The sequence below is a fragment of the Penicillium atrosanguineum genome (genome assembly GCF_028827265.1).
Source record: "Penicillium atrosanguineum strain IBT 20685 chromosome Unknown utg000008l_segment0_segment0, whole genome shotgun sequence".
Taxonomy (NCBI): Eukaryota; Fungi; Ascomycota; class Eurotiomycetes; order Eurotiales; family Aspergillaceae; genus Penicillium; species Penicillium atrosanguineum.
In genome coordinates this window covers 3,321,604-3,349,043 of record NW_026623140.1, presented here as the reverse complement: position 1 = coordinate 3,349,043, position 27,440 = coordinate 3,321,604, and the positions used below count along the sequence as shown (strand labels likewise).

The window sequence follows — 27,440 nt, the reverse complement described above, 5'->3', positions numbered from 1 at the left end:
CAGGGAGAGTTGTATAGGTCAAGTGCCGTTCTTGAGAACATTCAAAGCCATGCTGTTTATCGTCTAACATCCAATAAGGCTACATTCGCAACCCGAAGTTGCTGCTGCCGCTGTCGAAATAGAGTATGGTCTCCGCGCGGCCTGCATCGGGATATCCCTATCTCTCCAGTCTATCCCTGCTCAGAGTTGAACGTTATTTCTCTCCACTTCTAGTAACAGATCTTGTGCTTTTCATAACCTGGTCAGATAGATAAAAGATTTTGCACTAAGTTCGGCCTATCCGCGCGACTATAACCAAATTTTGACCCTCCTTCCTGCTCCATCTTCACCAGGTGATATATAACAAGATTTACTAGAACTTGTATACCTAACTCTTACGAGTCATCCACCTCGCTCCGCCATATCAAGAAGACAGAGAACTATCTTTCTGAATAAAGACGACCAACTCGAGTGCGTGCCGAAAGAATTCAGTGGCAGCATGACTGATACCTCAGGTTGCACCAAAACCCTGCGCAGGTGGAGATGTCATGCTTTTCAGTTCTCGGAATGACGAGATCGCCTATAAGATCCGCTCTTCATGACCGTGACAGGACTTCCAATCTAGGACCCCGTTCCAAATCTACCAGTCACAACTACAAAGTTCCTTATACGTCAGATCGTATCAATATACGCACAAGCCACCGTTCGGTCCCTGCCCCGCCACACACGCACAGCCACAATTTCCCTGTGACGTGGGGCGTATTATTTATAAACAGATACAAACATTCGCTAACAACTTAGGCTGCGACATTAGGTACCCCTCCATATATTGATTGATACCTTTTACTGATACAACTCATTGATTCATTCTTCTGTTTCTACGAAGACTTTTAAGTGTGGCTTTTCGAATCTCGCCCATTTTCTCATTTGCTGCGTTCGCGTTCCTCGTGGCTGTTCTTGTGCAATATTCCTACTCGCCTTGTACCACCCCTCCTGCGCCGACCATGTCTGAATTTAAGACCATCACTTACTTTGTCAACTGGGTAAGTCTCTTCACACTCGCCTCATTGTCGGATCATCTGAACTGGGCTCTCTCAAATCCACCAGAGTATGTTACTCTGTAAACAATGTATGCTAACCCCACCATAGGCCATTTACGGCCGTGGTTACAACCCATCGGACTTGCCTGCCGAGAAATTGACCCATGTCCTCTATGCATTTGCCAACATCCGTCCTGAAACTGGCGAGGTGTAAGTAAGGTCACGTCTCCGACAAACGAAATGCTAATAATGCCACCAGGTACCTCACCGACAGCTGGTCTGATGTCGAGAAACATTACCCCGAAGATTCTTGGAACGACGTTGGTAGCAATGTTTATGGATGCATTAAACAGCTTGGTCTGCTTAAGAAAGACCACCGTAAGCTGAAGGTAATGATATCCATCGGCGGTTGGACATACTCGTCCAATTTTGCTCAGCCTGCCAGCACTGAAGCCGGAAGAGCAAAGTTTGCCGAGTCAGCTACTCGCCTGGTCCTAGACAACGGACTTGATGGTATGTCGCAAGCTATCTCTTCGCTGGAAAATTTCGCTGATTATTCTGAAAGGAATTGATATTGACTGGGAGTACCCCAAAGGTAAGCAATCTCTCAGGATATACGGATCGCTAGGAGCAGAGCCTAACATGTTCTCCAGATGATAATGAGGCCCAAAACTTGGTCCTCCTACTTCAAGCCTGCCGAAACGTATGGATTATGTATCTTATCTCCTTCCTCAGGGCTTGTCACTGACTTAAATTCCAGAGTCTCGATCAAGCTGCCGGTCCAGACCGCAAGTTCTACTTGTCCATCGCTTGCCCAGCAGGCTCCTCCAACTTCAGCAAACTGAAGATTCCCCAAATGACCCCCTTGCTGGACTTCTACAATCTCATGGCCTACGACTACGCCGGCAGCTGGGATCAAGTAGCCGGTCACCAGGCCAACATTTACCCATCCAACTCAAACCCCGGCTCAACGCCCTTCTCCACCGACGCCGCTCTACACCATTACATCAATGTCTCCGGTGTGCCCGCATCCAAGATGATCTTGGGTATGCCGCTGTATGGCCGTGCATTCACCAACACCGACGGCCCAGGCGGCGCATACAACGGCATCGGACCCGGTAGTTGGGAGAACGGAATCTGGGATTTCAAGGTGCTGCCGCAACCCGGAGCTAGCGAGCAGATCGATGCACAGACTGGCGCATCCTGGAGCTATGACAGTGGCTCCCGCACCATGATCTCATATGACAATCAGCAGATGGTTCATGCGAAAGCGGATTACGTTAGGAGTCGAGGCCTCGGTGGGGGTATGTGGTGGGAGAGTAGCGGTGACAAGGGAGGCAAGGGAGCTAGTGCATCGGATGGCAGTTTGGTCGGGGCCTTTGTCGACGGCATCGGTGGTACCAATGTGCTGGATCAGAGCGCTAACGCCATCGACTTCCCCGAGAGCAAGTATGATAACCTGCGCACTGGATTCCAATAAGGCGGTGGAGTGTATGAATATGTTGCAGTGGGGGAAGAAGGAAGGGGTAGACTCTGGCACTCCTACAATCATTACATTTTTACAGTTTGTCGTTTACGAGGAATAAGATTGGCAGAGCCGAATTTTTGTGATTTTTTAATTCACAGCAAGGACTTTAGAAGCGCCTAACCGTAACATCCATCGTGACACCCCGATCATTGTTGTACTAGCCTAGCGGTAACCAAACTCGAACTCGATAACAGAGACATCGCGATCAAATGTAGTCCATTTACTTGGACTCGTCGAAGACGTAGGTGAGGTGGCACTTTCCGCAGTACTGGCGGTTGTGCATAGCAGCCATGAAGATACCGGCACCACACTGGAAAATGAATTAGTAATCATTCAGGATATGAGAAATAATGGAGCGGGACATACCTCGGGGGCGGGGCACTCGCGGCGGAGACGCTCAATCTTGCCATCACCGTCGACCTTGTAGTACTTGAGGATGGCGAGCTTGGTCTTCTTGTTCTTGTGCTTGATCTTCTTGGGGGTGGTGTAGACCTTCTTCTTGCGCTTCTTGCCACCACCACGCAGGCGGAGCACGAGGTGAAGGGTCGACTCCTTCTGGATGTTGTAATCCGAAAGAGTACGGCCGTCCTCGAGCTGCTTACCAGCGAAGATCAGGCGCTGCTGGTCCGGGGGAATGCCCTCCTTGTCTGTGCGGGGTGATCGTTAGTTTGGCGCATGCAAGGTGGGAGGAGATATATTTCTTACCCTGAATCTTGGACTTGACATTGTCGATGGTGTCCGAGGACTCCACCTCAAGGGTGATAGTCTTACCCGTGAGGGTCTTGACGAAGATCTGCATCTTGAATGAAGGCCTGTGATGCGAGTCAGTCGAATGTCCAAAATTTGACGGTGCGAGTGCGCGAGCGCAACGTGAATATTGGAACAGGTCTGTGCATTGCGCATACTCTGAGCCAACAGACGACGAATGCGCTGCACTGTTGAGGGCAGGGAAATCAAATCTTACCTCGACAAGTTGTCTTCCTCAACCTTGCAAGATGGAAAGAAATTCGATGTGTGGGACTCGGTTGACGGTTAAAATCGTTGTGCGGTCACATGACAGCCTAAAGCGCTACTTTGGGTCTAGCGTAAGGCGGAGCAGGATTAATAATGGTCCGGGTCCGGACCCTGACATGATGCCTAAGGCTGCCATATGTATGCCTCAGGCAGCACAATGACATCGTGCAGCATCCGGGCGGGTATTTCAGCCCCAGCACCCAAGATCCAAGCAGATCACGCCCTGTTTACGGTTTCTAGGGATGTCCCCATAGCGACGACAGGAGTGTCTCCCTAGCTAGGGACACCTATACTCCTCGCAGCTCATCCTAGATACCCTTGCAGACCGGGAGCTCCCGAAGTCAGGGAGAAGCAGATGGTGAAGAGGACTACGAGAAGTATATGGGCTGGATCGTAGGTAGAAAATAGCATAATCGCACAAGTGGGCATGAAAGTGGGCCCACTCGTCGTCACAGCGGGACAAAATTGAACAAATTCAGTCACATCTGGTTTCCCAGACTCCCGACACGGCGCGTTGCCATGCCAACACATGCATTGTTGACGGGACCCGTGGGTTCAATTGATAGATCGCCGAAGCTGACCCAGGGCTTCATAGTCTTCACATACTCACTTATTGACTCGGATTTCCTGTCTCTCCAGTCTTTCTTCTCTACAGATCCTGCGATCTTAAGAACTTGAAACACAAGAGTGGTGTGATACTTTGATCTACACAAGCACAGGATTCTCTCTATCAAGCTAAACCTTAACTGCTAAGGCTCTAGCTACTTTTCCTTCTCGTCTCGTCTTTTTGTTGCGCGCGTTTTTTTCAAGTTCACAGGCTGACACTGTGACAGGGTTGTCCGAATCGAACGGCTGGGTAGCCATGTTCTCCGCCACCCCAACGTCGCAAGGCCCCGGTCACCACCGCCGTCAATTATCGACTCCAGCATATCCCGAAGCTGCTACTTTCACAAAGCCAGTCATGGCTGGAAACCAACCACACCGAGCGCACCGACGCGGACAGACTGTGGACTATGGATACACGCCACAGGTCTCCGCTGGCCGACGACCTGCGCCCAAGACGGTTCCAGAGCTTCGGGACTACTTTAACGAAAAATCAGGTTACATGCGTCAGGCTAGGCCTACTCAGCAGGCTCCTGCCTATATCCAAGCGCAGCAGCCCTTTATCCAGGCTGCGCTGCCCATGGAGGACGCATATCAAACATATCCGCCGCAATGGACATGGAGTCGAGAGGAGCTTCAAGAACTCTATCAAGCTTCGGCTTCCTCTTCTTCCCCAGCACCATCCATTGCGCCGGCCCTCTCAAGATCCGCCAGCGAATGCTCTGACAATCAATCACCATTGAAGACTGCCCTGCACCGTATGCGCCAGGAGCAGCAGCACAACATTTCAATGGCCCAGCAAGCGCAAATGGCTAACTATCGGCCCATGCAACAAAGCTCTATTCAACCAGAGACAATGACTACCAAAATGGACCCATATCTTTCTTGTAAGATCTACACTCGATATAGGGTATCGCACCGATCCCAGGCTAATCAATTGGACAGACACTTCCCCTCTTACCCCCGATGCTACCCCATTGAAGAGTTCATTTGATTTCCCCATGTATAGCAACGAGCAGACCCCCACCAAGTCCCAGAGCTTCTCTTTCCCCCGCACCCCTGTCAGCATTGAAATGCAGAGAGCACACTCCCTCCAAGGCGTGACTATGTCAAGCCCCATTCAGTCTCGTCTTCAAATGCCTTCCCCTGCCGAATCGTCAATTCCCTACACAGAAATGGCCGCAATGCCCTCCCCAAGCAATGCCGACATATCCGAGACACCTTCCATCTGTCGAATCCAGCAGTATAGCATGTCTCCGGCATCATCCCCTATGCCCGAGCACGAACAGCCGGCTGGAGGCATGAGCGAAGTTGATCTCGATGCTCGAGTCAGAGCATCCGTTCGCAACACTGGCATTTCCAACGAAAAGATTGCCGAGTATATTTCCGGCCCTGATTCCAAGGATGGCAAATATGTGTGTTTGTATGACGGTTGCAATTGCCGATTTGGCCGCAAGGAAAACATTAAGTCCCACGTTCAGACCCATCTCGATGACCGCCCGTACCAATGCGATGTCTGCGACAAGCTCTTCGTCCGCGGCCACGACCTCAAGCGCCACCTCAAGACACACACCGGCAAGAAGCCTTTCGAGTGCCGTTGCGGTGCGAGCTTCGCTCGTCACGACGCCCTTACTCGTCACCGCCAGCGTGACATGTGTGTTGGGGGCGTGACTGGTTTCGTCCCCAAAACAACCCGCCGCGGACGGCCACCGAAGAAGAGTCGCCCTGATATTGAAACACGCCAGACCAAGTCCACCCGTACCCGTCAACGAGTCGCCGAAAAGGTCTCCTTTTCGCCCGTCAAAATGGAGGAAATCCCTCTCCAGCAAGCTCCCGTCTTTAACTCGCCTAACTACGCTCCGTCTTCTGCCATGTCTTCGTTCACGCCGCCCACTTCGCCAGGACAAGCTCAGTCGCCCAACCATGTTGGCACCTCGCTCATCTCCCAGCTCGAGGATGACATGCTCCCACCTCCGTTGTCGCCTCCTCAAATGGCTCACGCCCGATACGAGCAGGCTATTTCCCAATTCATCCCTGGCCTCACCGCGGGACAGGAGAACTTCTACAGCGACCGCGCTCTTTCTCCCCACGACATGTCTTCGCCTCGCACCGCTCCCACTCTCGATGAGTACACTTCCGGCTCAGAGATTGACCTCTTCATCAGCCAAGACTCCTCCGAGCAAGTGCGCCATGAATTCGCGAACATGTCAAACAACGGGCTGTCTGACTTCTCTGCTGGCTACTTCGTCGACTCATCTGGATTCCCACCCTCGTCAATGTACTCCACTTTCCCCGAGAAGTCCTACTCTGGCCTTTCCACCCTTGACGAGTCCTACGTGGACCAGATCGACACGCTTTCCCAGGAATTCCTCAACGATCCTTAATCACGACGAGCGGAATTTCCACTTTCCACGAACGCGGCATGGCATAGACAGCGTGCTTCCTTTCATTTTCACGGCGATTTCTGCGACGATTTCAACGAGTTTGTACAATTCACGACACACGACCTAAAACGGGAGTTTAATCTTTGGCACGAGCAACATGCCGGCATCTGATGTTTTTCTCTGCACATCTGTTTTTTACGGGGCTGACGAATTTTTGGCGACTTGGGACTGAGGGAGTTTTGCTCTTGATATATTGCCCCATCTTGTCTTTGCCCTTTACATCTGTTTCACTTCTTGCCATTTCAAGCCTTTGGATTGTATATCCAGGGTTCATTTGAACCATGCTGTTTTTTTTCTTTTCTCGGGCGGTTGTTTGGCCTTACCCCTTAATTGCCCCCTCTTTTTCACGATATGATATGTACTTCATGAGTCCAAATGGAATCATCTGTAGCTAGCTAGCCAAGGCGACTTTCTTCTGGCGGGTTTATTTCTTCTTTTCCTGTTACCAAGGATGATGGTCTGTATTTTACTTCTTCATCCTCTTACTTCAATCATGACCTCGTTTCAGACCATACAATTTGCTTTACTCTATAATTCCATCTTAGCAGATGTATACAGTGTAGTATCGCCAAATTCTAGAAGAAGTGGTCATATTAAAAAAACACATATCGTTTGCCAACAAGCACTTGTCACCCGCGACCTTGAAAGGGTATAACAGCGAAGCTTTGTGCTAGAATCTATGAGTGTCACTACCGACCCTTTTCACTGTGTTCGTTTGGTATCCTGTGATGTCCGTGGCTAGAAAAGCGACAGGATATTTGTTGGCAACGATAAGCCCTGTTTGGTTTTGGCTCGATGGGTCCCTCATAGTGTAGCCCCCCAAATCGACGACCCAGGAGTGAGGAAGAAATAGCCCACATAGCAGAATCTGCAAGACAAGGGCGTGTAGTTGACAGTCTTAAGCAAGTCCAATCACCCAGTGTATGAGGGCAGAACAGGCTCATCTTCTTTAAACTGTATCTGCATCGGAGCTATGAGCTTGAGTGACGGAGCACCGTGAAGCTTCAATCGTACTTCCAAGGCGTAAACCCTCGACATGAGACAGGAATGGAAAGTTGGAATTATGAGCTGATCAGAGCACTTGATCGGCAGGAGTAAAGTGACAAGGAAGCAATTTGGCTTTTCGGATGTCCATTGAAGTGACGCAACAGAATGGAAAAATGTGACGATGATATCGTCTGAAAAGTGTTTCTGTTGGGTCGGTAGGTCGTGATAGAATGATTTGGTGAAAAGGGTTGTAGCGATGATGCGTCCTCTCAACGACTCAATCCGAGGTAGGTGTTCACTGAGTTCATGCTTCTCATATCGGAGATCAATGCGGGTAGTCTCGCGCATATATTCATCGCTTCCATTAATAGGAAGATTGAAGTATGCAGGTGCTATCAAAGTCGCAGTCAACTGGCCGGAGATAGGTTTTAGACGGCCTTTTCGAATATCCATGGTCTGCTGGAGACAATGATGTTCCACATTGTGTGTTGAAACCCAATGATATAGATTTCTAGTGGGTATGACCCGTAACTTTAGACTCTTTTGCAAAACAACTTGTGGTTTCCTGGGAATATAGCTTTTGCTACTCAGGTTCACCTGGATCTTGTAAACTATTTTGCAAGCTAGTGGTGCAAAGTCATTGCTCAAACGACCACGGAACCTAGCGACATTTGGGTCACCAAAGCTGGGGGGAAGCTGTAGGTGGATTTGGCGAATGTGATCATTGCAGACATTGTGGCTACAGGCAGCCTCGGGCAAACGGTCAGGCACATCAAAAACAAATTCGAAGTGGTAGCTTTGATTCTGCCTGAATATCCCATTGGGCGGCAAAGCCGATTCACTCAACGAAAGTCTCATATTGAGGAATTGGCGCACAGTTTTCTCATACTGCACTGATGTCGTTTCTTCTCCTAGATAACAGTATCAGTAATCTAAGCCGAGGCGTGATGCTGCGCGTGATAATGAGGAATTGATAACCTGTGAAATGTAGGTCCAATGCACTGAGTTGTACATCTTCTTTAGACGTAATCAAGACCGTGCCTGCGATCTTGTCTTCTTCGTGGTAAGAGGGGTGATGAGATGCATTTGGTGAGGGTGGATCCCCGAGAAGGATTTCTACCAAAATTAGATGGCTAAGGTCCACAGTCATCATGCTGCCAAATTAGTGGCATTCGTTCTGCTCACAATGGTCAAACCCCAGGAGCCAAAATGATGATTTAGAACAAGTTCAAAGGGAATCTGTCTCGGGAATCTATTGAGACCCGATGGAGCCTCCTCGCCCTCGCCGTTCTTGGCAACACTACTGACTCATTCTGTTGCGCCTTGTGAACAGTGAGTCAGAGAACTATGACCCCAGGCTGTATAATACCTGATTCTTCAAAACACCCCTCCATCATACCAGAGAGACTTTTGTCTTGCACAGGCAGAATTACCATACACCGAAGGCTAATGGGTATTTATTTCCCTCGGGTCCAAGGAGTCTCTTGCTGGGTCACTCATTGCTCGAGAGGAGGGCGCACGGCCGTGGTAAACCCGACCGTGGCAATTATATTCCGTTGCCCGACAGTCTTGGCCTTTTCCCTGGACTATGCACGGCGGTAGTACCGGTAAGGCTACCGTTAGCTCGTGAAAGGTCATTTCAATCCCCAAAGAGCGTCTTCGACATAGGTTCCAGCTCCGAACCTAGTGGTTGAAACTTAAGAGTCGATGCTTCCATCCACCTCTCTGATCCCGATCACAATCACAACCATAGTCTACCCTCTTTACGAACGCTGTTTCCTCGAAGCAAAGGTAGCGTGGAATAATAGTGAGCAACACAGGTAGATAATTTAAAATTAATGTACAAAATATTCAAGTAAAACGCAGCCCCTATTTCCGTTAATGCATATGATATGTACCGGTCGCCGCCTCGCCAAGAATGCATGGGTTTCTGAATAAAACCCAGATACAACAATCAAGTCTATGGCACGAATTCGTAACGACGCCAATTCTCAGCAACCCACCATTGAGCAACATGCGCCGCATCCCTAATCCACTGAACAGCCCCCTCACCATGGACCTCTCCAACCTGCTTCAACACAGCAAGCAAGTTGAAAGACTGCAGGGCATGCAGTTCGTACGGATCGGTGTCAACGTCGGTGAATCGCCACTCCACTTCGGGAACGAGAGGAATCACCAGACGGTACGGTTTGGATGCAGAGCGCAGGGCGAGCCACGTTGCCCCCGTGTTCATAACGGTGAACTGCCAGTCCAGCATGCCGTCCTTTTCGGAGACGATGTCGCGGATCATTGACTGGCCTTCGTAGAGGGGGAGAAGATCTTTGATTGCTTGGCTTGATTGGTCGTCTAATGATGCAGACTCGACCAAGAGATCGAGGATCGTGGGCAGGATCTGCATGGAGGTGACGCGGTCATTGATTTGAATCGGCGGCAGTTGCGGATGGGAGAAGACTAAAGGAACATGAAAGTTTGAGACATGAGGATTGTCGCAGGCCGTAACGCCACCGTCCTCAATGACGGAAAGGCCGCTATTTCAGTGTGAGTAAATGTCATAGGAAATGGGGTGTGTGGAAAAACTTACTGGTCGCCCACCATGACAACTAAGGTCTCATTTGCAACTCCAGTCTCTTCAAGAACCTCTCTGATCTCTCCGAGCCACTTATCCACCACACCGACAGTGTTAAGGTAGCGGTTTATCTTGCCGTGGTGACTGAATATGTTGGGACTAATCATTTCCTCGTACTCGTTGCCCACAGGGAGATCAAATGGATGATGCGTCAGTCCTGTTAGATGTGTGAGAAATATCCGCTCATGGTCTTCCTCCGCCTTCTGAATGGCTTCAACGAAGTACCCCCGCAATTCGTTCTCCGGATAACCCCAGAAGTTGAACTTCTCGGGACGATTGCCGGGTTTATTCTTCCATTTTCTGGTAATATTCTTAGCTGTCACCTTGTCTTGGAAACCCATTGCGGGAGTGAGGAAGTTTTGGTTGTCGTAAAGATCAGTGATGCTTTGCATGAAGTGCGAGTGCCAAGGCCAGGTTGTGTAGTCATGCGGGTCTGCGGCCTGTTTGGAATTGGCGGGTATCAGATTCAGCGCGTTGAGAATCTGGGGCATACAGGGCTCGTAAAAGTGGTACAGATATTCATGGTTGAAGTCAACAACCAACGGTGAAATACCACAGACACTAGCGATGATGCTCTTGAGGGTGAAGGTACCACTCGTGTAGGCGTTTGTTGCGGAAATACCGCCGTACGGCTGGAGTGGTTCGTTATGAGAGTTGAAGCCTGACGGAGTGCCAGTAAACATCTCGGCATTGCGAGTCAAATTGGCCAGTCTCTCCTCGACGTCATCCGGGATCTGGTTATGGGGGTACGACTCCCGGATGAGGTCGGCAACATGTGAATCCTTGCGCAGAGGGAAAACATCGTATCGGGTACTTTCCAGCTTGAGCAGGAAGACATGTTTGATGTTCACATTGCCGGATTTCAGAGTATCACGCAACGGTTGGAGGATGTCGCGATGCCGGTTGGAGATATGCAGGGGATTTTGTGTTGGATCATAGTGTTGCGGGTATTTGTCGTTGGCACCTCTATACCAGTCTCTAAACCCTCCGATTTCTTTCTCTGGTAGCCAGTCCAATTTTGGCGGTTCGGCCAGCGCGGTATGATTATAGAGCCAGCTATAGTCGCCCGGTAAATCCGGGAGATCAAAAGAAGACCGCTGACTGCGACTAGGAGGCTTCTCAAAGGGAGCCATGACCACAGTCTGCGAAAGGAAGGTGTATGCAGTATCCGACGGACGGAGGCAGCGTAGCAGGAGCACGATAACGCTGGCCGAGGCCACCAGTATGCAAGCAAGCGGTGATGGCGAAGACTTTTGTGACAGTTTCCTGGAGGTAAAGAGTCCTGTCGTTCTTTCCAATTCATTGTCACTATTGCTCTCCTCGTCCCAATCCTTCAGGGGCACTTCGCTGTATGTCTTTGGATCCGCCTTTCGTTTCCAGTTCCACAAGAGTGCAGCAATCGACGTCAAAGTCCACACCCCTCTTCGCACGAAGTTGTATAAGTGAGGAGTCGATATCCATGCCACAGCGCTGAACAGGATCTGGCAGATGACGACGCCAGTGAGCCCCGTCAGCAGGGTCTTTATGGAGGCTGCATCGCGGTGGAAGTTGTGAGCTTGTCGCCAATGGACTTCCGCGCCAGTTTGGGTGTAGAAGGAGATGTTGGCCGCCGCCAGACACGAAATTAATAAACTAGAGCCGATCGTGGTCAGCCGAGGCGGGTGAACCACAGGTTCAACAAATTTACATACCTGGCTAGTATCGTCACCAAAGCTACGAAGACACGCACCCCTCTAGAGTAGAAATCCTGGCAGAGAAACTGAGCGATGAGAATGCAGAAGATATCTTGCAAAAAGAAGGTGGAGCCCCAGAGCAGGAAGCGGTCCAGCGTTAAGGAGTTGAGATGCGAGTAGATGCGGAGAGCTTTGGCGCAGATCACGCTGATGAACAACAGGGAAAACCAGTACTGGCGTGAGGCCGGCCAGTAGACATCGAACCACTGACTCGGGGACAAGAGAATGCGGAGCAACTCCTGGCAGCCCTGGCGGACACGAAGCTTCATGACGGAATGAAGACCAGCATAGAACATACGACTCCCCTCCCGTTCAGCCAGGCAAGATCAGAATCAGAACGTCCGGAGGAGAAAAGGAGTAGAAAAGGAGGATGCGAAACCGGGAAATTACAGAGAATCAATTTCTGGCCCTGCATGATGAAAACCCCTCCCAGATCCGCAATGCGCCCAATAGTCAATCAATAATTCCAGGGTCCAAGGCTAGTGAATCCTTTTTCTCGTTCTGACCCATTTTGTCTCATATTCAGCTCGTGTGCCACTGGATCGAGATTGGTGCGGCCGGGTGGGCCCATCCGATCTCGACGAATCCCACGGTTATTTTAGGCGGTCCCGGAAGCCTCTGTCAGATGGTGCGTGTTCGTATTCCAGGGTCAGCCTCGGGGGGACCGGGGACTTCAGTACTGGGTTGAGGCGATCCACTTCACGTGTTTCATACACGCCCTGGTGTTTTATGGTCTGAGGCATTCAGACGTGATGCGATGGGGGTATTTGGGCCGTTCTGACAGGTAGCAACAGGCGTGCGTCGACGGCTTAGGATTCGGTTCGCCCGCACATCTTTAGTCAGCGGACCCTGTAGAACCCTGTACGGCATAAACATACACATACACATACACATGCACATGCACATGCACATGCCCATACAATACACATACTCCCGAGGATGCGTGCTTTCTTGGGCCATGCTCACTTCCTAAGCCCCCTTTCCGTGGGTAACTCATTTGGGAGTCGCCGAAGGCTTGCTGTTCCGGTCGCGTCGGATGTCCCGTCATGCGTGCTTTCGCACGTGACTCATCAGGTCTTCTTGTGCCTTTGACTAACGGACATCATCCGGATCCCCTCCAGACTTATTTCGAAAAGCCCAGAATGACTACTGCTGCTGAAAAGAAGTGGGTCGCCGCCTAATACCCACCCAGCTTGACTCTGCCAAGCAGTTGCCAAGCCCAGTTTGACTACTAGACTGCCAGGCAGTTGCCAAGCCCAAATGGAGGGCCGAAACTTGCTGACAACGAAGACGCAGTCGATCATCTTGTTTACGAATGCTGAATCAACAATGATCTATACCTTGCAGCGGACTTGGTTCAAGATCTCTGCTATCCCCGATTCAGACGCCTGGAAGTAGTTGTCAACCTAATCTTCCAGTTATAGTCACCAGTCATGTTTCAGGAATGGCCAAATTGAGAAGCTTTGGCTAGCTTCCTGTGCAGCCTGTAAAGCCACCCTAATAAGGAATCTTCGTGTTGCATACAAGGTAGCGTAATTCGCAACAGAGGGAAATTATCATGGTATATGCACGTCAGAATACTCGCCGTTCCAGTTTCTTTCTCGTCAAATCCATTGTTTCGGCCCGTTTACAGTACCGCCTTGGCCTTGCTGTGCTACGATCTGGTAGCGACGAATGCAATCAACTACACGCTGAATTGCCGTTGTTTATGTCGATTTGTTATATTTAGGGTGCACATCTACTTTTCTTTGAAGAGAACCTTGGTACTTCTACAAGCATGGATGGCAGTAAGATAATGATGTTTATTTGTACGAATTGGATATGTCTATAATGATGTTATAAAAGCTTTAGACTTGAAATACAGCAGTGAAGATGCTCTAAAGAGTCCATAGACAGCGAAGTCACTAGGACCAGTCGTGTGCCTTCCATGAAATCTCTAATTCAATTGGATGTTCCCCCTCCGAGGCGAAAACCGTGCTCTGCACGAAGCCCTTGGGTGCCTTGTCAGCGTAAAATGTGGTGTTTCCCTCATAGCAGAGCTTGTTGTCCTTGACCTATTCACCAAATTGGTTAGTAAAATTCAATGACTAGGGACGGACAAGACATACGGTGAATTCGCTGGGGGTAGTGACCTGATTCCCACACTTGAAAGCGTCCTCTTGGATAGTGCAAGGCCCTTTGCTTGACTTGAGGGTGAAAGTGTCATCTGAAAATCAATCACTTTATTAGTTTTGTCATACCGCAGGGTCGTAACATAGTACAACGAACCTGACACCTTCTCCGCTCGGAAAGTAGCACACGTTCCGGATGCATACCACGTTCCCCAGCTGATGATACATCCACGAATTTGGTTAACCGTGGAGACGATCATATTCCCCTTGCCTGAGAAGGGGATGCCGGTAGCAGTGGGCTCTGAACCACCCCTGGTTGTGGTTCTGGTCGGCTCAGGCTGACCGCCCCGTTTAGGCAGGTAGTGGATACCTCGACGGGGACAGTTGGAAGATTGGCCATCTGCGATATGGTAAGCATATTATTCAGGGGCGGAGATGTTTTGACTAAAGCGAACCTGGACCTGCGGGAATAAAGTTCCCGGTCTGCAGGCTTCCTGCAATATTGAAGTGGTACCAGATCTCGCTCAGCTGGCCGCGCCGGCAATGGACTGTGACAGGGTGACCGTGGGCAACTTCTAGGGCACCCTCGATATCCTCAAGTGCATAAGTCTGCGAATGCGATGGCACGATGCCGGCCTTGGCCAAAAACTATGCAGATAAAATTAGCGTTTTGTGAGATTAAGGCGAAGTTCAAGACATTGGACTAACCTCATAGGAAGGTAATATCTTGAAGACCTCAACAGTTCGATCGAAGTAGTCTACCACCTCCTGCTGCGGGAGATAATCTTCGTAACAATGTGTTTCGAGAGTGCTGACACAGGTGCCATGCTTGTTCCACTCATGTTGCCACAAGTTCTGATCATCGAAATGGTAATCTTTCCAGTAGTCGCTCATATATTCAAGTAGGTCTCCACGACCAGCATCCACCAAAATCAACGATATATTGCTGTATTTGCGCTTGGAATCGCAGAATTGGTCGAAGCCGCCATTGCAGTGATCGGGCCTGGTAGATGTTTCAATTAGCATAATTAGGTTGTATGGAGCTTAGACGTGGCCTACCAGAGTCCGTGAATACCCCAAGAGTCATCGGGGCCGAGAGCGGGGTCCACATCCCAGAGCTGGGTCTGTAGCATTTGGCCGCCCGGGTAGTTGAAACAGCAGGTATCTTGGCCATGATACTTGGCCTGACAGCTAGTTTCTCCGAGAGGACATGATGCTGATGTGCCAGGAGTCGACTGCTTATCAGACTGCGACAACCACAAGGATCCTAGGGTCTTTAGGAGCTTCTGGGGCCCGGGGATCTCCAGGACCTGTTGAGAGGAGCCCCACATGACGATGGGGGGGTCAGTCGAGGGTTGGGAAGCTGTAGCTACCCAAACAGAATTGATTGCAAATAGAAGATATGCCTCTCAGAATGACAGTAATAGGTATAAAGGAGAAGTAAGAATGAAGTCGGGTTGCAAGGTACCGTTATCGCCCCCGGATGACTAAGGCGATCATGGTTCAGCTGATCGAATCCCGTGAGATCCAGATAACAGTGGGGTTCGTATTGTCACACATTCCATAGTGTCTTGAATGAGAGGGGTATCTTGTATTCCTATGTGCATATACTTTTGTGACTCCGAGTAACATCCTAAAATCCTATATTCTCTCAGATGACCTCCTTTCGTGCCTTCTCTGCCTTCCCATGTACTCTCTCCTTCCAGAGCCGCATCACCTCGAAGCCGACCTCAACAGCAATGAGCAAGATGATGATCCACTCCAATCGAAGTCCGTGTGTTTCGCTGAGACGTTCACGCAGTACACTCGCAATTTCTTGCGCGTAGTCCATCTTCTCGTTCAGGAGCTTGATGCGGATACCGACATCCAAGGCTCGGCCCACCTGTTCATAGTATCCCTCCAGGCCGAGCTCGTGTCGACTATCCCAGAAAAGGTCCGGCAGAGAGTCTGTAAGTTCGGAGTAAAGGTTGAGCTGTGCGCGGACGCTGAGTAGTTGCCCAGTTTTGCGGAGAATGAAGTCCCGGGTATAAGGCAACCGGGAGCCTTTGGAAAGGAGGGTTGGGATGGTGCGCGTTGACTCAAAATAGTTCGACAAAAGGCTCTCAAGAACGGCCAGCTTCGTGCTCCGAGCCAGCCCGGAGGAAAAGGCAACCTTGGTAAGCACAGTGTCAATTGTTTCTTGTTTCGCGAGCGGGTTCCCTAATCCATTTCGCGTGCCCAAGATGATGGTGTCGCCCTTGATGCTGCTGTTTTCTCGCTTTGGATCTTCCACGAATTCGAGATCTTCCGTTTCCAAATCATCGACATGAGCTCCTTCGGCTGCAGGCAGTAGAGTCCTGGTTGCCAAAAATGAGGTGAACCCTTCGGGAAGGGCCCACGCCACTACCGTTCCAGACGGAAAGACAAACACATCGCCGACTTCATCGGATGATAAATCTGCCGTTGATGGATTTCCCACCCGGCGTATGGAATCGATTGGTATTTGGACGTGGACGACTTGGGGGTAGAGACCTGTCTCTAATGGGTCCGGCTCGTATCCTCTGTCTTGTAAGATTTCTCGGACTTTGCGGATGTCGAATTTCTCAGCCACGGCATAGGCGGTCACTGTCTAGAATAGAAGAATTAGTATACGAGAATTGTGTGAATGGTCAGCCACTCTACCTTAGTCTGGTCAATGCCCTGTTCTTTGAGCTGGGATTTAGAAATAAATCCTTCTCTCGACCTTTGCGCCTCCACAGCAACTCGACGCAGAGAAGTCGGTGCTGCCGGAGCTCTGCTAGCCCGTCTCCTTTGCTTCTGTAGTTCTAATTGTTCGGTCGATTCGTCATTGCTTGGCTGTTTTTGCGCCAGGTTGGCATTCGACGAAAAGAAATCTCTCCGGCGGGGAAGCTCCAATGCGGGCGACGCATGGAGATATTGAATTTGGGGCCGTGTCAGTGGCCGCAGAGCTAAAGTCTGCTTGTAGGCCAAGCAGAAAGGAGCCTTTGCAAACATGGTTGGAGAAAGTTGAATCGATGTCATCGTAGAGAAATTGAAGCCGAGGAATACCCGCTTAGTCAGGTGCTCCACCCCGACCCCAGCTGCTCCCGAAGCTGCAGTCCGATCACAGCTGCCGCTGCTTGTCGCATCTCGATCAACACCCGCTTGAGAGCTCCGGGTGCCACGAGCGACTCGCCATGGACGCGCCTGGCGCGAATACGGTGAAAGGAGGGACTAACGGAGGTCCCTCGGAGCCTGATACAATTGCGCGAACCCGACCTTCGGACAACCCTGACGAACACGAGCATCGTCATGCAAGCAGTGACGATGAACCAGAGGGAAGCGTCGACAAATCTGAAGAGGAGGAGGAAGAGGAAGAGTCCGATGAAGAAGATGAGGAGCCCCGACTCAAATACGCATATCTCACCAAACACTTGGGATCGGTGTATCGAAACGGAGACGCGGCCAGCACGTTCCTGGTTGCGGGTGACAAGATGGTGGGTATATCCGGAAATGGACCTGGTTACGATGGAGCTAACATTATTCATAGATTATTGGAACACACAATGGTGTCATTGTAAGTAGATTGCAGGTATGCGCATCTGTCTCGGAGAGATACTAACATCGCCAAGCATGTGCTATCCTTGCCGCTTCTGCAGTCCCTCCGAGTATACCAAGCACATTCAGCCAGCGTAACATGCATATCGGTTTCGCCGTTCCCTCCGCCTCTACCAAGCTTCAGGTCCGATGCTCTGGCCAGACAACCCGAGGAACATGGCCCTCCATCGCGGGCATCAACAAGCGCGGGCAGCATCCGTGGCCAACCCAGATCGAACCCACGTGCACCTATCCCAGCTATACCGTCGAATTCGATTTACATTGCATCAGCCTCCATCGACGGCAATGTTTGTGTTTCCTCATTAGTGGACCCGAAGGATATTATCAAGCGAAACTTCGGCCGACCTGTTCAGGCAGTCACGCTTTCTCCGGACTACAAGAATGATAGGACATTCATTTCCGGTGGCCGAGCTGGCGAGTTGGTCTTGACTACTGGTGGCCGTATTGGTGTTAGCTCGAATGCCACTACGATGGGAGGAGCAACAGCAGCGGCATCCAGTTGGTTAGGATCAATGGGCTTGGGTGCCAGCAGTGGCAAGGATACTATTCTGCATAGCGGAGAAGGCACAATCAGCACCATTCGATGGTCCTTATCTGGAAAATATGTCTCCTGGGTTAACGAGGAAGGCATCAAAATCATGCGGTCCAACTTGCACCTGGAATCTTCGGAGGCGGAGTTTGCCTGGAAACGGATTAGTCACATTGATCGCCCCAACGGGCCAGGCTGGGAAGAAATGGCCAATGTTTGGAAAGCGCGGGCAGAATGGATTGATCAATCTGCCCTAGATGATGCAGATAATTTGGACCCTGGCAATGTGCCCACACCCCACAAGACACCATCAGATGGTATTGAAGAGAAAACTGAGAAGCTTGTGGTTGGTTGGGGAGGCACCGTCTGGATTATCGATGTATACCCAGACCGGGCGTGCAAGTCTTCGAAGGGCGAGAGATACGGATCCGCAGAAGTGACTACGATGTGAGTTGAATGATTCGGTGACCACCGGAGCAATAGCTTATTTGAACCCACAGATTACGAACAGATTGTGTGATTTCTGGCATTTCGTTGTACACACAGCGTCTCCTTGTCATTCTTGCTTATATCGAAGCAGACAAAGATTCCACAGAGGATGATGGAAGAAGCTCCGGGGCACGCCATCGACAGCGGGGCTTGGAGCCTGAACTTCGGATCATTGATATCGCGACCAAAGAAGAGCTCAGTGCTGACACATTATCTGTCAGCCGTTTTGCAGGCTTGACTTCGTCTGATTACCACTTGAGCGTGTTACCTCCATGGAGAACCCCAGAGGGGCAAGTGGTTCAACGCGGTGCATTGGGGGCCATCGGGCATGGCCTATTGGATGCTACGATGTACCCGGCGCGCCTTTTCAGTTCTGGTGCTAGTATTCGCAGCTCCACCAGCAGTGGCGACAGGGTCTCTGGCAGGGCTCCACCATCTTTCACCTCAAGACATCTCTCGCCAGAGGATACTCTTCCAAAGGAAGTTCAGGAAGTCGCCGGAGCCCCAGGTGCAAAGATCTTCGTCCACAGCCCATACGACTGTGCTGTTGCTGTCAAACGAGATCTCTCTGACCGATTGTCCTGGTTGAGTTCTTGCGGCCAGTATGAAGAAGCATGGAACCTCGTCGATGAGCATCCCGAAGCTGCAGGCCCAGCCCCAGAGTTGAATGAGGTCATTGGAGGGTCGCTGAAGTCAAAAAGCAGTCTCGGCGATTTCTTCGCTGATGATCGATCATCAATCACGACCGCTGGTCGAGCAACGGCTCCAGCTGCTGAACAAGAAAAAGCTCGTCTTGGTGAACTTTGGCTTGAGCAACTTGTTGGCGATGAGAAGTGGACAGAAGCTGCCGAGGTTAGCGGAAAGGTCCTTCGTAATCCTGCTCGATGGGAGCATTGGGCGTGGGTCTTTGTCAAGAAAGATAAACTCGATGAAATCACTCCTCACATTCCCATTGATCTGCACCCGGCGCTGCCTGCCGAGATTTACGAATTCGTCCTCAATCACTACGTGTCTCGAGACCTCGGTCGATTCAAGGAGTTGGTTGAGACATGGCCTTCCGATCTGTTTGACCCTGACAATGTGACCGTGGCAATCGAGGAACAGTTGCACTCACCATCCATTCAAGCCGAGTCTGAAGAATGGCGACTCCTCACGGATTGTCTGGCTAAGCTATTCCTCGTGGGTGGCCATTACCGAGAGGCATTGCACTGTTATGTCCGACTTCAGGATGCCGATGCAGCAATGTCTCTGATCAAAGAGCACCACTTGGTCGATGCAATCTCCGATAATATACCCGCTTTTATTATGATTCGCATTTCCAAAGCACAGATGAAATCAGCACCGAAGTCCGAGCTTGAAGAATTGGCCGCGGAGCCAATCCAGGTACTCGCGAGCGAGGCCTATACGGGCATTGTCCCACCTGAAACCGTGGTGTCACAGCTAAAGGCTGCGGATCGTGTCCTGTTTCTTTACCTCTATCTTCGTGCGTTGTGGCGTGGCGAGTCTCTCTCACATGAAGCTTCTAAGCCTCGAAGAGGCCGCGGTGCCCACGCCCGGGATGCAGCGAACAAACTAGCTGCAGACGAAGGAAAGGCTCTGATTGATGGCTTCGCGGACCTGGCCGTGGAAGTTTTTGCAGATTACGATCGACCTCTGCTCATGGACTTCCTACAAACGAGCATCTCGTATACTTTCGAGACTGCCATCCATATTTGCGAGCAACGGCGCTTCACCCAGGAGTTAATCTATCTGCTCTCAAAGATGGGTCAGACGAAACGAGCCTTGAACTTGATTTTGTCAGACCTAAAGGATGTGTCTCAAGCAATTTCGTTTGCCAAGTCGCAAGAGGACCCGGATCTCTGGGAAGACCTTTTGGACTACTCGATGGACAAGCCGAAATTGATTCATGGGCTTCTTGTCGAAGCGGGCACGTCCATTGATCCTATTAAACTTGTGCGTCGCATCCCAAGCGGGCTGGAGATTGAAGGCCTTCGAGACGGCCTCTCACGGTTGATCCGTGAGCACGACTTGCAAGCTAGTATCAGCCAAGGAGCAGCACGGGTAATGCAGGGTGAAGTTGCTCTTGGAATGGATACATTGCGCAGAGGACAACGCCGCGGTATCAAGTTCGACATCATCGACGATAAATCCGAAGAAGTGCGGAATGGGGACTTGACGCCGACAATGAAGACACACCAAGATGTGGTTTCAGAACCCAGTGTCTCTGCGAAGCGTGCTGGTTCCGGGCAAGGAAAGTGTGGGGGCTGCAACGCTCCATTCCAGGCAAACGGTAAGTTGAACTGACATTCCTGTCCATTTATGGTCGAGAAAGCTAATCATATTCAATCTCCATCTACAGAGAAGGAGATTCTCATCGGCTTCGCATGCGGTCACGTCTTCCACCTCTCCCATTTGCATTCAGAATCCTCGCAACAATCCAACTCCACCAGCCCTACCAGATCTGCAGATCGAACACCTCGGCCCTCAACTCCAGCAGACGAGCCCACTTCTTCCACTGCCTCCCGCACTGTCGGACCCAAGGTGACGACAGCACGACTCTTACGTGATAAGATTGGAGACGGATGTCGGATCTGTGCATTGACAAGGAAGATCGAGGCACTTGGCAATGAAGTCGAAGTATGAGCTCATAAGTCAACCAGGATCTTGCCTACCTCCCCGTCTCTCGTACCCCATCCCCATGTACATAATTCATGTATACCCATTGTTTCCTTCAAGATACCCAGCCATCTTTCTCGGACTTGTGGTCAAGCGTGTTATCTACTACCCGTGAGAAAGTACACAGCATAGCTCTTTATGGACTAGCAATGCATATACCAATGTGGATTTTGGATTGTAGATGGACTGTAACCCCTGGGACGTCACGTGTTGAGGCTCCTTGGTCCTCCACAGGAACCCTGCGCAGGTGGGTTTGCTACACCTCAATCAACACAGTGACCTCTCCGCCGGACCTTCAAACCCCATTGCATTGCCTTAAAATGGGAGCCCAATCAACCTTACAAGTACTAGACCTATCGCATTCCCCCTGGATGGACCTTGGAAACCGCCCCCAAAGCCTAGCGAGTCGATCTAGGACCCTAGGCTAATCCGCATTTGGCGACATGACTCGGCTCTGCGAAGCGAGAGGACCCCAACACTTATTAGCGCTTAGAGTACATTGACCCTAGGACCCAAAGTAAGACCTTTTCCGCGGCATGTATCGGCACTAAGGCACGGGCGCTTGCCCGGTTCTCCTTGGCGAGTGCCTTTGCGTTCAAGCCCGTGCCCTAAAACCTTCTTCTGTAAATTTTTCTTTTCTGTATAATAGGGGGGCCAGTGCAGTCTCTTTACCCCGTCTTGTTGAACATCTTGAAGTTCGTGGTGTCACTCCTTTTTTGTCACTCGTTTTTAACATCAATCATGGCGCGATTGTCTGCTGTGTTCTTGCTCCTCGGCCTCTTGGGCACCAATGTAGTTGCCGAGTACAACGAGACTCTCCAGAATATCAACGCGGACTGCGATGTGAGTAGCTTCTACACCTATCTGAAGTGGGCACAGGCTACGCAAAGAACCGCAAACTAATATAAGGTCGATCAGAACGGGTGTTTCTTCGGCAGCTTCCCCGGTGGATCCTGCACCAACGATGCAGCCTGCATGTGCGACCAGCAGAAATATCGCGAGACGTACTTCTGCTGCATGGCCAAGAAGTGTGCCTCCAATGTCCTGCCCGGTAAGTGTCCAGCCAGGGCTACTACCAAGGCAAGCCGTAGCTAATGACTATCGCGAGTAGATTCCATCCAGCGCCAGACTTTGGAATGTGAGGCTAGAAACATGCCTTTCACATTCGACGAAGAGGCTGCCTGTGGGATCTCGCCGAGTACTTCTGCTTCTCCTGCTACCGTCACCGTCACCGTTAATGGAGACTCTACATCGGCGACGGTGACCACTTCGGCTTCTTCCACTGGTTCGGAGTCTACAGCTACATCAGGGGCTTCTTCCTCTTCTTCCTCTTCTTCCTCTTCTTCTTCTTCTACTGGGAGTCAGACTAGTAGCGGCTCAACACCGACTGCTACAGCTAACAGTGCGTCGATAAAGACGGTCGGCCTGGGAGCTGCTGGGCTTGCTGCTGTGGCTGGAATGTTGCTTTAAGGGGTAGTGACTAATTATGTAAATTCTAATGGGAATACTTATAATGACAATTCCATGGCGTAGGCCGAAGAAATTGGTCAGAGATCAAGCTTTGCATTAAATTTGCTGCCCTGTATACAAATGCGACTATGGGGTACATTATTGACCGGCGATTTCATAAAGTTTCGAAATTACAGATCACACCAGTCAGCAAATAGAGTATTCTGGTCCCGTGCAATCCCGTTGTGAGGCTCATATTAGCCTGTTTTAGAACATGATTGTGGTTTAAGGCGGTCCAACAAATCAACAGGGCATTATGGTTGAGATCAGAGATGAATTGTTTCATAATAAGCAGCTGACGCAAGTTGGTCACACCAATCACCAGTCTCATCGCGCCTCGCATTACAGCCCCTGCTTCGCACACCCGGACGAGGGTTGTGCAGCAGGTAAAAGAGAATGGCACTATTTGGACCTAGCTTAGTAGATAACATGCTGACTCGAATTGCTCTCTGTTACACTTCGATTCTATACGCTTCACTAACATGGATCCCCAGACTGAAGGGGATCTGTTGTCCCTGCGTCGCTTTGGCGCACCCATTTGTGAGGCCGGCCTTGCGCCATGATGTCACCTATGGTGGAAGAGAAGCCAAAGACACATCGTGAACGTACGATGGAAGGGGTGGCCATTTGTTGGATCATCATTTTCCCGGATCACATTTCCCCTCTTAATCTGGCAGCGCTCCTGTTCTATATGCTCCGTCCGGCCGTTCATTCTACTTTATACCCCGCACGGATATGCTCACTTTTTAAAGTTTCTGATATGCAACAGAAGACGCCGATATTCTATTCTTAAACATGAACGCAATGAATGATCAAGAAAGAACGACCATTCCTTCGCTGTGCGGTCGCACGGTTATCTGAGTCGGCAACAATCTCCTCGTGAAATCAGGCAATCTCCGCTCCCACGAAGCCCAAACACTTCGTTTCATTGCAACAAACACAACAATCCCTGTGCCCAAAGTTCATGATATCCATTGGGAAGATGGCAAAGTCGTGGCTATCGTGATGCATTATATGCCTGGCAAGCGACTCGATGAAGTATGGGATACTTTAGACGCCGATTAGAAGCTCTCTATCGCCTCCGAGCTTCACTCCTACATAAATCAACTTCGCGACTTGAAGGGTGACTATATCGGAGCTATTGATCGTGGCAAAGCTGTAATTGGACAAATTGCATCAATTGAAGGCGGTCCGTTCGATTCCGAGCAGCAGTTCAACGATTTTATTCTGGGAGATATTGTCAAGTCAGCACCAGACATACTGCGAAATCATGCCAAATTTGCGCTTATGGATGACCATGAGATTGTTTTTACTCACGCCGATTTTTCCCCGCGTAATACCCTGATCGAAGGAGGACGCGTCACAGCTATCCTTGACTGGGAATATGCTGGCTGGTATCCGGAACACTGGGAATATATCCAGGCGCTTCGGCAACTGAAGCCGATGCCCGACAGGCCAGAATATCTGTCACGTATTCTTCCACCCCGGTACGAGAGAGAATACATAGGCATGTCCTTCCTAGCTCGTCTCTTACGCCATTAGTGGATATAACTACTATGGATACCATGCAGACATTTAGGATAAGGATCAAGCAAGCATGACATTATGAATGTACTCTCGAATGTTCAAGGAACCTTCGAGGGTACATTAAATCTTTACCTCCTGAATTTGAGGTATGTCCGTTCTTCACAGAAAGCACCACTTATGTTGTTTGATTGGATCGAAGTACTAGATGCTAACCCCCAAACGGTAAAACTGACTTGAAAAGGCGATTCACAGGTCCGCCGTTTACCAGGCAAAAATTAATGCAGACTTGGATTAGATAAATGCAGGGTAAGCTGCTATTATGGTATGCATATCAAACATAGCAAAGTAGGGGAACACGTTTGATAAATCCATATCCCAGAACGCCATCTCCATCCCCCATAATAAAAAGCAAGGAAGAGTTGAGAACTGCCATCAACTGCTAGAGGCCCGACCTAGTCATCTGTAAACAGAACACTCGCCTGCAGCAGGCGTAAAGACGGGAGACACGGGAAATTCTCAAAGAGTGTTGAGAAAGACCACGAGGAAGACCGCAACCAGGATGATGTGGGCCAGGAAGCCACTCTGGTGGTCAGCCCCGCCAGTGTATTGAATCACAGAGGTGATGGGCGCCACAGGATGGGATGCGTTGGTGGCACCAGAGGCACCAGCAGCAGGGACCGTAACGTGGCAGCCGCTACCAGAGCAAGAAACTGGAACGACGCAGCCGTTGCCAGAGCAAGAGATGATGACTGCAGTTGCAGTGGGCCGAGAACCAGTGGTCAAAGTAGAGGGCACGCTAACCTTGATGACACCAGGAGTGGGCTCAGTAGGGCAGTTGCCTGAGCAAGGCACAGGGATTGAGATCGCAGTGGGCCGGCATTGACCGGAACAAGGCACAGAGGGAAGCACAGTGGACTGGCAGAGGCCCGTGGAGCAAGAAATGGTAACAACAATCTCGATGGGTTGCTTGGTAGTAGTGGCGTTAGGGCAAGGCTCGGTCTCAGTGGAAGTGAACACGACGGGGCTTGGAATAAAAGTCAACCCAGTAGGTCTGGGGCATGGCTCAGTTGAGGTACCTGTGACAGGCACCGAAGGAGTTGCAGAAGTCACCTCAGTGACCGGAGTCAAGTCAGCTGTGTTGGTCATAGTGCTGCTGCGCAGCGAGATGGTGACCCGTGTCACCTCGGTGGTGGAAGCCGAGGAGGTGGCAGTAGACTTGGTGACAACCACAGAGGTCGCAGTGACAGAGGGCAGACCAGGAATAACGACCGTGGGCCTGGGAAAGACAAGATCGGTAGGACCCTCAAAAGCCAGAATACCACTGGGAACAGGGATAGAAACTGTAAATGCAAGTCAACAAACGCGTCCATAACCAAACGTTACTTCAAGTAGACTTACCAATGCCACTATCGACGATACGAGCAATGGTACCGGGGACACGGTCGACTGTATGAGATGATTAGCATGGCATGTTACCAGAGTGAGAGGAAGATGTACGGTTGAGGCCAGAGTCATCATCAGTACGGACGACATGGAGCTCCTCGAAGACATCCAGGTCTGGGGGAGGTGAAGGTCAGAGCTGTTAATATTCATGAGAAAGCACGAGAAGAGGGAACTTACTGTTTGAGAGAGCTGCGGCCACTATAGAGAGGATGGCCATCAGCATGACAACGTAGAGACGTGCGGAAGACATCGTGAAGATGCAAGCGAACTACTGAGTGAAGATTGGAGTATTGTGGAGTTTGAAACGAATGAATTCGATCTAAGATTGAGAGAACGAGCGAGATGAAGAGCGGGGAGCGAGTGTGGAAGAAGTTGGGGGAAGGTGAAAAGGAAGAAGAGAAAGTGAGGAAGGAAGGGGAGAAATACTCGAGGGCAAGGGCAACACAGCATTCACTGCGAGGCGACTAATTCACTCGTCCCATGTGACATGCTTTCGTTTACAAAAGGACTTCTGCTTCAGTCCTTTCCCATCCACATGCTCGACACCTTTAAGAACAAAGTACAGCCAGGGTTTCTCCTCAACAGAAACTCCTGGGGACCTGCAGGTATCTGTTGTACAGGCCCGCCAAACCCTATGGTATAAGATGTAGGAGCATATAGTGGCCAAGGTAGGTACTGTTTACTGTTCACTTGATACCTGCCAACGGTAATCAATGGACATGAAGCACATCTTTTCGACAGCGAAGCAGTTTCTCAACGACAGAGCACCGGTTACTGGAGATGCAACTCCCCGGAGGAAATAGGAAATCACACAGTTACACAAGTACATATGTCGTGTAGCCAATGTCATGCAACTCTAAATGAATGGTGCTTGGCTGCTATCCATAGGTGTCAGTTGGGCCCTCGGGGGGATAATGAACCATTCAGACGTTGAATTTGGGAGGCAACCTTGAAATACTTGAGGACTGACAGACCCCGAAACTGATAACGGAACGTTATCAAAGGCTACTTAATGGGAGATCGGCAGAAAGATAGATATTCGCGTCGACCCCGGATGTCTGCTACCATTCGATATGCGCCAAGACAACACATCCAAAAGCACCCAACCAACAGCGGAGATTGAACGAGTTCTCACGCAATATTCGTGTGACTCATGGAAATCCCCATTGTGACTACCAAATTAATCGACTATGAAAGTGATCAAGTCACCTAGTTAGTCATCTACCTACTGTAGAATGAAGTATACCCCAAAATATATCTGACAGGTCATGTGACCACAACAAAACCCGACAACCTGGTTAACAATTCTGTCCCCAGAAACTCAATCCAAGATCAGCTTCCAACTTCCAACTTCCAACTTCCAAGCTTCAGCCCTAACATCTGCCAGCCCTACGTACCAATACCAAGCCAATCTAGGACAAACGCATTGACCGGCCCGTAACCCGAAATCTCAAATCCGAGCGATCTCAGCGATCGATCCAAACCCCAAACAGGAACACACTGAAATCCATACGATCTCTACTGCAAAAGCAAATCACCCGACTCCAATTTTTTTTAAAAAAAAAGCCCCAAAACACTAGCGTGACTAACGTGCATAGCTATCAC

The 27,440-nt window shown here is 50.3% G+C and overlaps 10 protein-coding genes across 10 annotated transcripts; 5 read left to right on the top strand and 5 right to left on the bottom strand.

The window, feature by feature from the left end:
* Positions 1-983: 983 nt before the first annotated feature.
* Positions 984-2,499, top strand: N7443_010790 (glycoside hydrolase family 18 protein; the record flags this gene model as incomplete). The annotated part of the gene is made up of 6 exons (XM_056890846.1): positions 984-1,022; positions 1,129-1,229; positions 1,279-1,532; positions 1,585-1,614; positions 1,673-1,722; positions 1,780-2,499. The coding sequence occupies 6 exons, from the start codon at positions 984-986 to the stop codon at positions 2,497-2,499; spliced, it is 1,194 nt and encodes a 397-aa protein (XP_056737337.1).
* A 1,924-nt stretch (positions 2,500-4,423) lies between these two features.
* On the top strand, positions 4,424-6,548 carry ace2 (putative C2H2 transcription factor (Swi5); the record flags this gene model as incomplete). Its single annotated transcript, XM_056890845.1, has 2 exons — positions 4,424-5,051; positions 5,110-6,548. The coding sequence occupies 2 exons, from the start codon at positions 4,424-4,426 to the stop codon at positions 6,546-6,548; spliced, it is 2,067 nt and encodes a 688-aa protein (XP_056737336.1).
* Positions 6,549-7,520: 972 nt separating this feature from the next.
* On the bottom strand, positions 7,521-8,048 carry N7443_010788 (uncharacterized protein; the record flags this gene model as incomplete). The annotated part of the gene is made up of 1 exon (XM_056890844.1): positions 7,521-8,048. One exon carries the CDS (start codon positions 8,046-8,048, stop codon positions 7,521-7,523), a length of 528 nt encoding a protein of 175 aa, XP_056737335.1.
* Positions 8,049-9,555: 1,507 nt separating this feature from the next.
* Positions 9,556-12,223, bottom strand: N7443_010787 (Ribosomal protein arginine N-methyltransferase rmt3; the record flags this gene model as incomplete). The annotated part of the gene is made up of 3 exons (XM_056890843.1): positions 9,556-10,123; positions 10,177-11,853; positions 11,913-12,223. The coding sequence occupies 3 exons, from the start codon at positions 12,221-12,223 to the stop codon at positions 9,556-9,558; spliced, it is 2,556 nt and encodes an 851-aa protein (XP_056737334.1).
* Positions 12,224-13,858: 1,635 nt separating this feature from the next.
* On the bottom strand, positions 13,859-15,396 carry N7443_010786 (T2 family ribonuclease; the record flags this gene model as incomplete). The annotated part of the gene is made up of 6 exons (XM_056890842.1): positions 13,859-14,008; positions 14,063-14,160; positions 14,223-14,465; positions 14,521-14,713; positions 14,774-15,068; positions 15,125-15,396. 6 exons carry the CDS (start codon positions 15,394-15,396, stop codon positions 13,859-13,861), a joined length of 1,251 nt encoding a protein of 416 aa, XP_056737333.1.
* A 320-nt stretch (positions 15,397-15,716) lies between these two features.
* Positions 15,717-17,059, bottom strand: N7443_010785 (RMD1 family protein; the record flags this gene model as incomplete). The annotated part of the gene is made up of 2 exons (XM_056890841.1): positions 15,717-16,673; positions 16,727-17,059. 2 exons carry the CDS (start codon positions 17,057-17,059, stop codon positions 15,717-15,719), a joined length of 1,290 nt encoding a protein of 429 aa, XP_056737332.1.
* Positions 17,060-17,241: 182 nt separating this feature from the next.
* Positions 17,242-21,323, top strand: N7443_010784 (CLH domain-containing protein; the record flags this gene model as incomplete). Its single annotated transcript, XM_056890840.1, has 5 exons — positions 17,242-17,541; positions 17,595-17,621; positions 17,677-18,638; positions 18,692-20,970; positions 21,040-21,323. 5 exons carry the CDS (start codon positions 17,242-17,244, stop codon positions 21,321-21,323), a joined length of 3,852 nt encoding a protein of 1,283 aa, XP_056737331.1.
* A 774-nt stretch (positions 21,324-22,097) lies between these two features.
* N7443_010783 (uncharacterized protein) lies at positions 22,098-22,826 on the top strand (the record flags this gene model as incomplete). The annotated part of the gene is made up of 4 exons (XM_056890839.1): positions 22,098-22,199; positions 22,275-22,407; positions 22,468-22,648; positions 22,760-22,826. 4 exons carry the CDS (start codon positions 22,098-22,100, stop codon positions 22,824-22,826), a joined length of 483 nt encoding a protein of 160 aa, XP_056737330.1.
* A 1,044-nt stretch (positions 22,827-23,870) lies between these two features.
* Positions 23,871-24,407, top strand: N7443_010782 (uncharacterized protein; the record flags this gene model as incomplete). The annotated part of the gene is made up of 2 exons (XM_056890838.1): positions 23,871-23,903; positions 23,931-24,407. The coding sequence occupies 2 exons, from the start codon at positions 23,871-23,873 to the stop codon at positions 24,405-24,407; spliced, it is 510 nt and encodes a 169-aa protein (XP_056737329.1).
* A 501-nt stretch (positions 24,408-24,908) lies between these two features.
* N7443_010781 (uncharacterized protein) lies at positions 24,909-26,085 on the bottom strand (the record flags this gene model as incomplete). The annotated part of the gene is made up of 4 exons (XM_056890837.1): positions 24,909-25,732; positions 25,791-25,838; positions 25,890-25,949; positions 26,013-26,085. The coding sequence occupies 4 exons, from the start codon at positions 26,083-26,085 to the stop codon at positions 24,909-24,911; spliced, it is 1,005 nt and encodes a 334-aa protein (XP_056737328.1).
* Between the last annotated feature and the right edge of the window lie 1,355 nt (positions 26,086-27,440).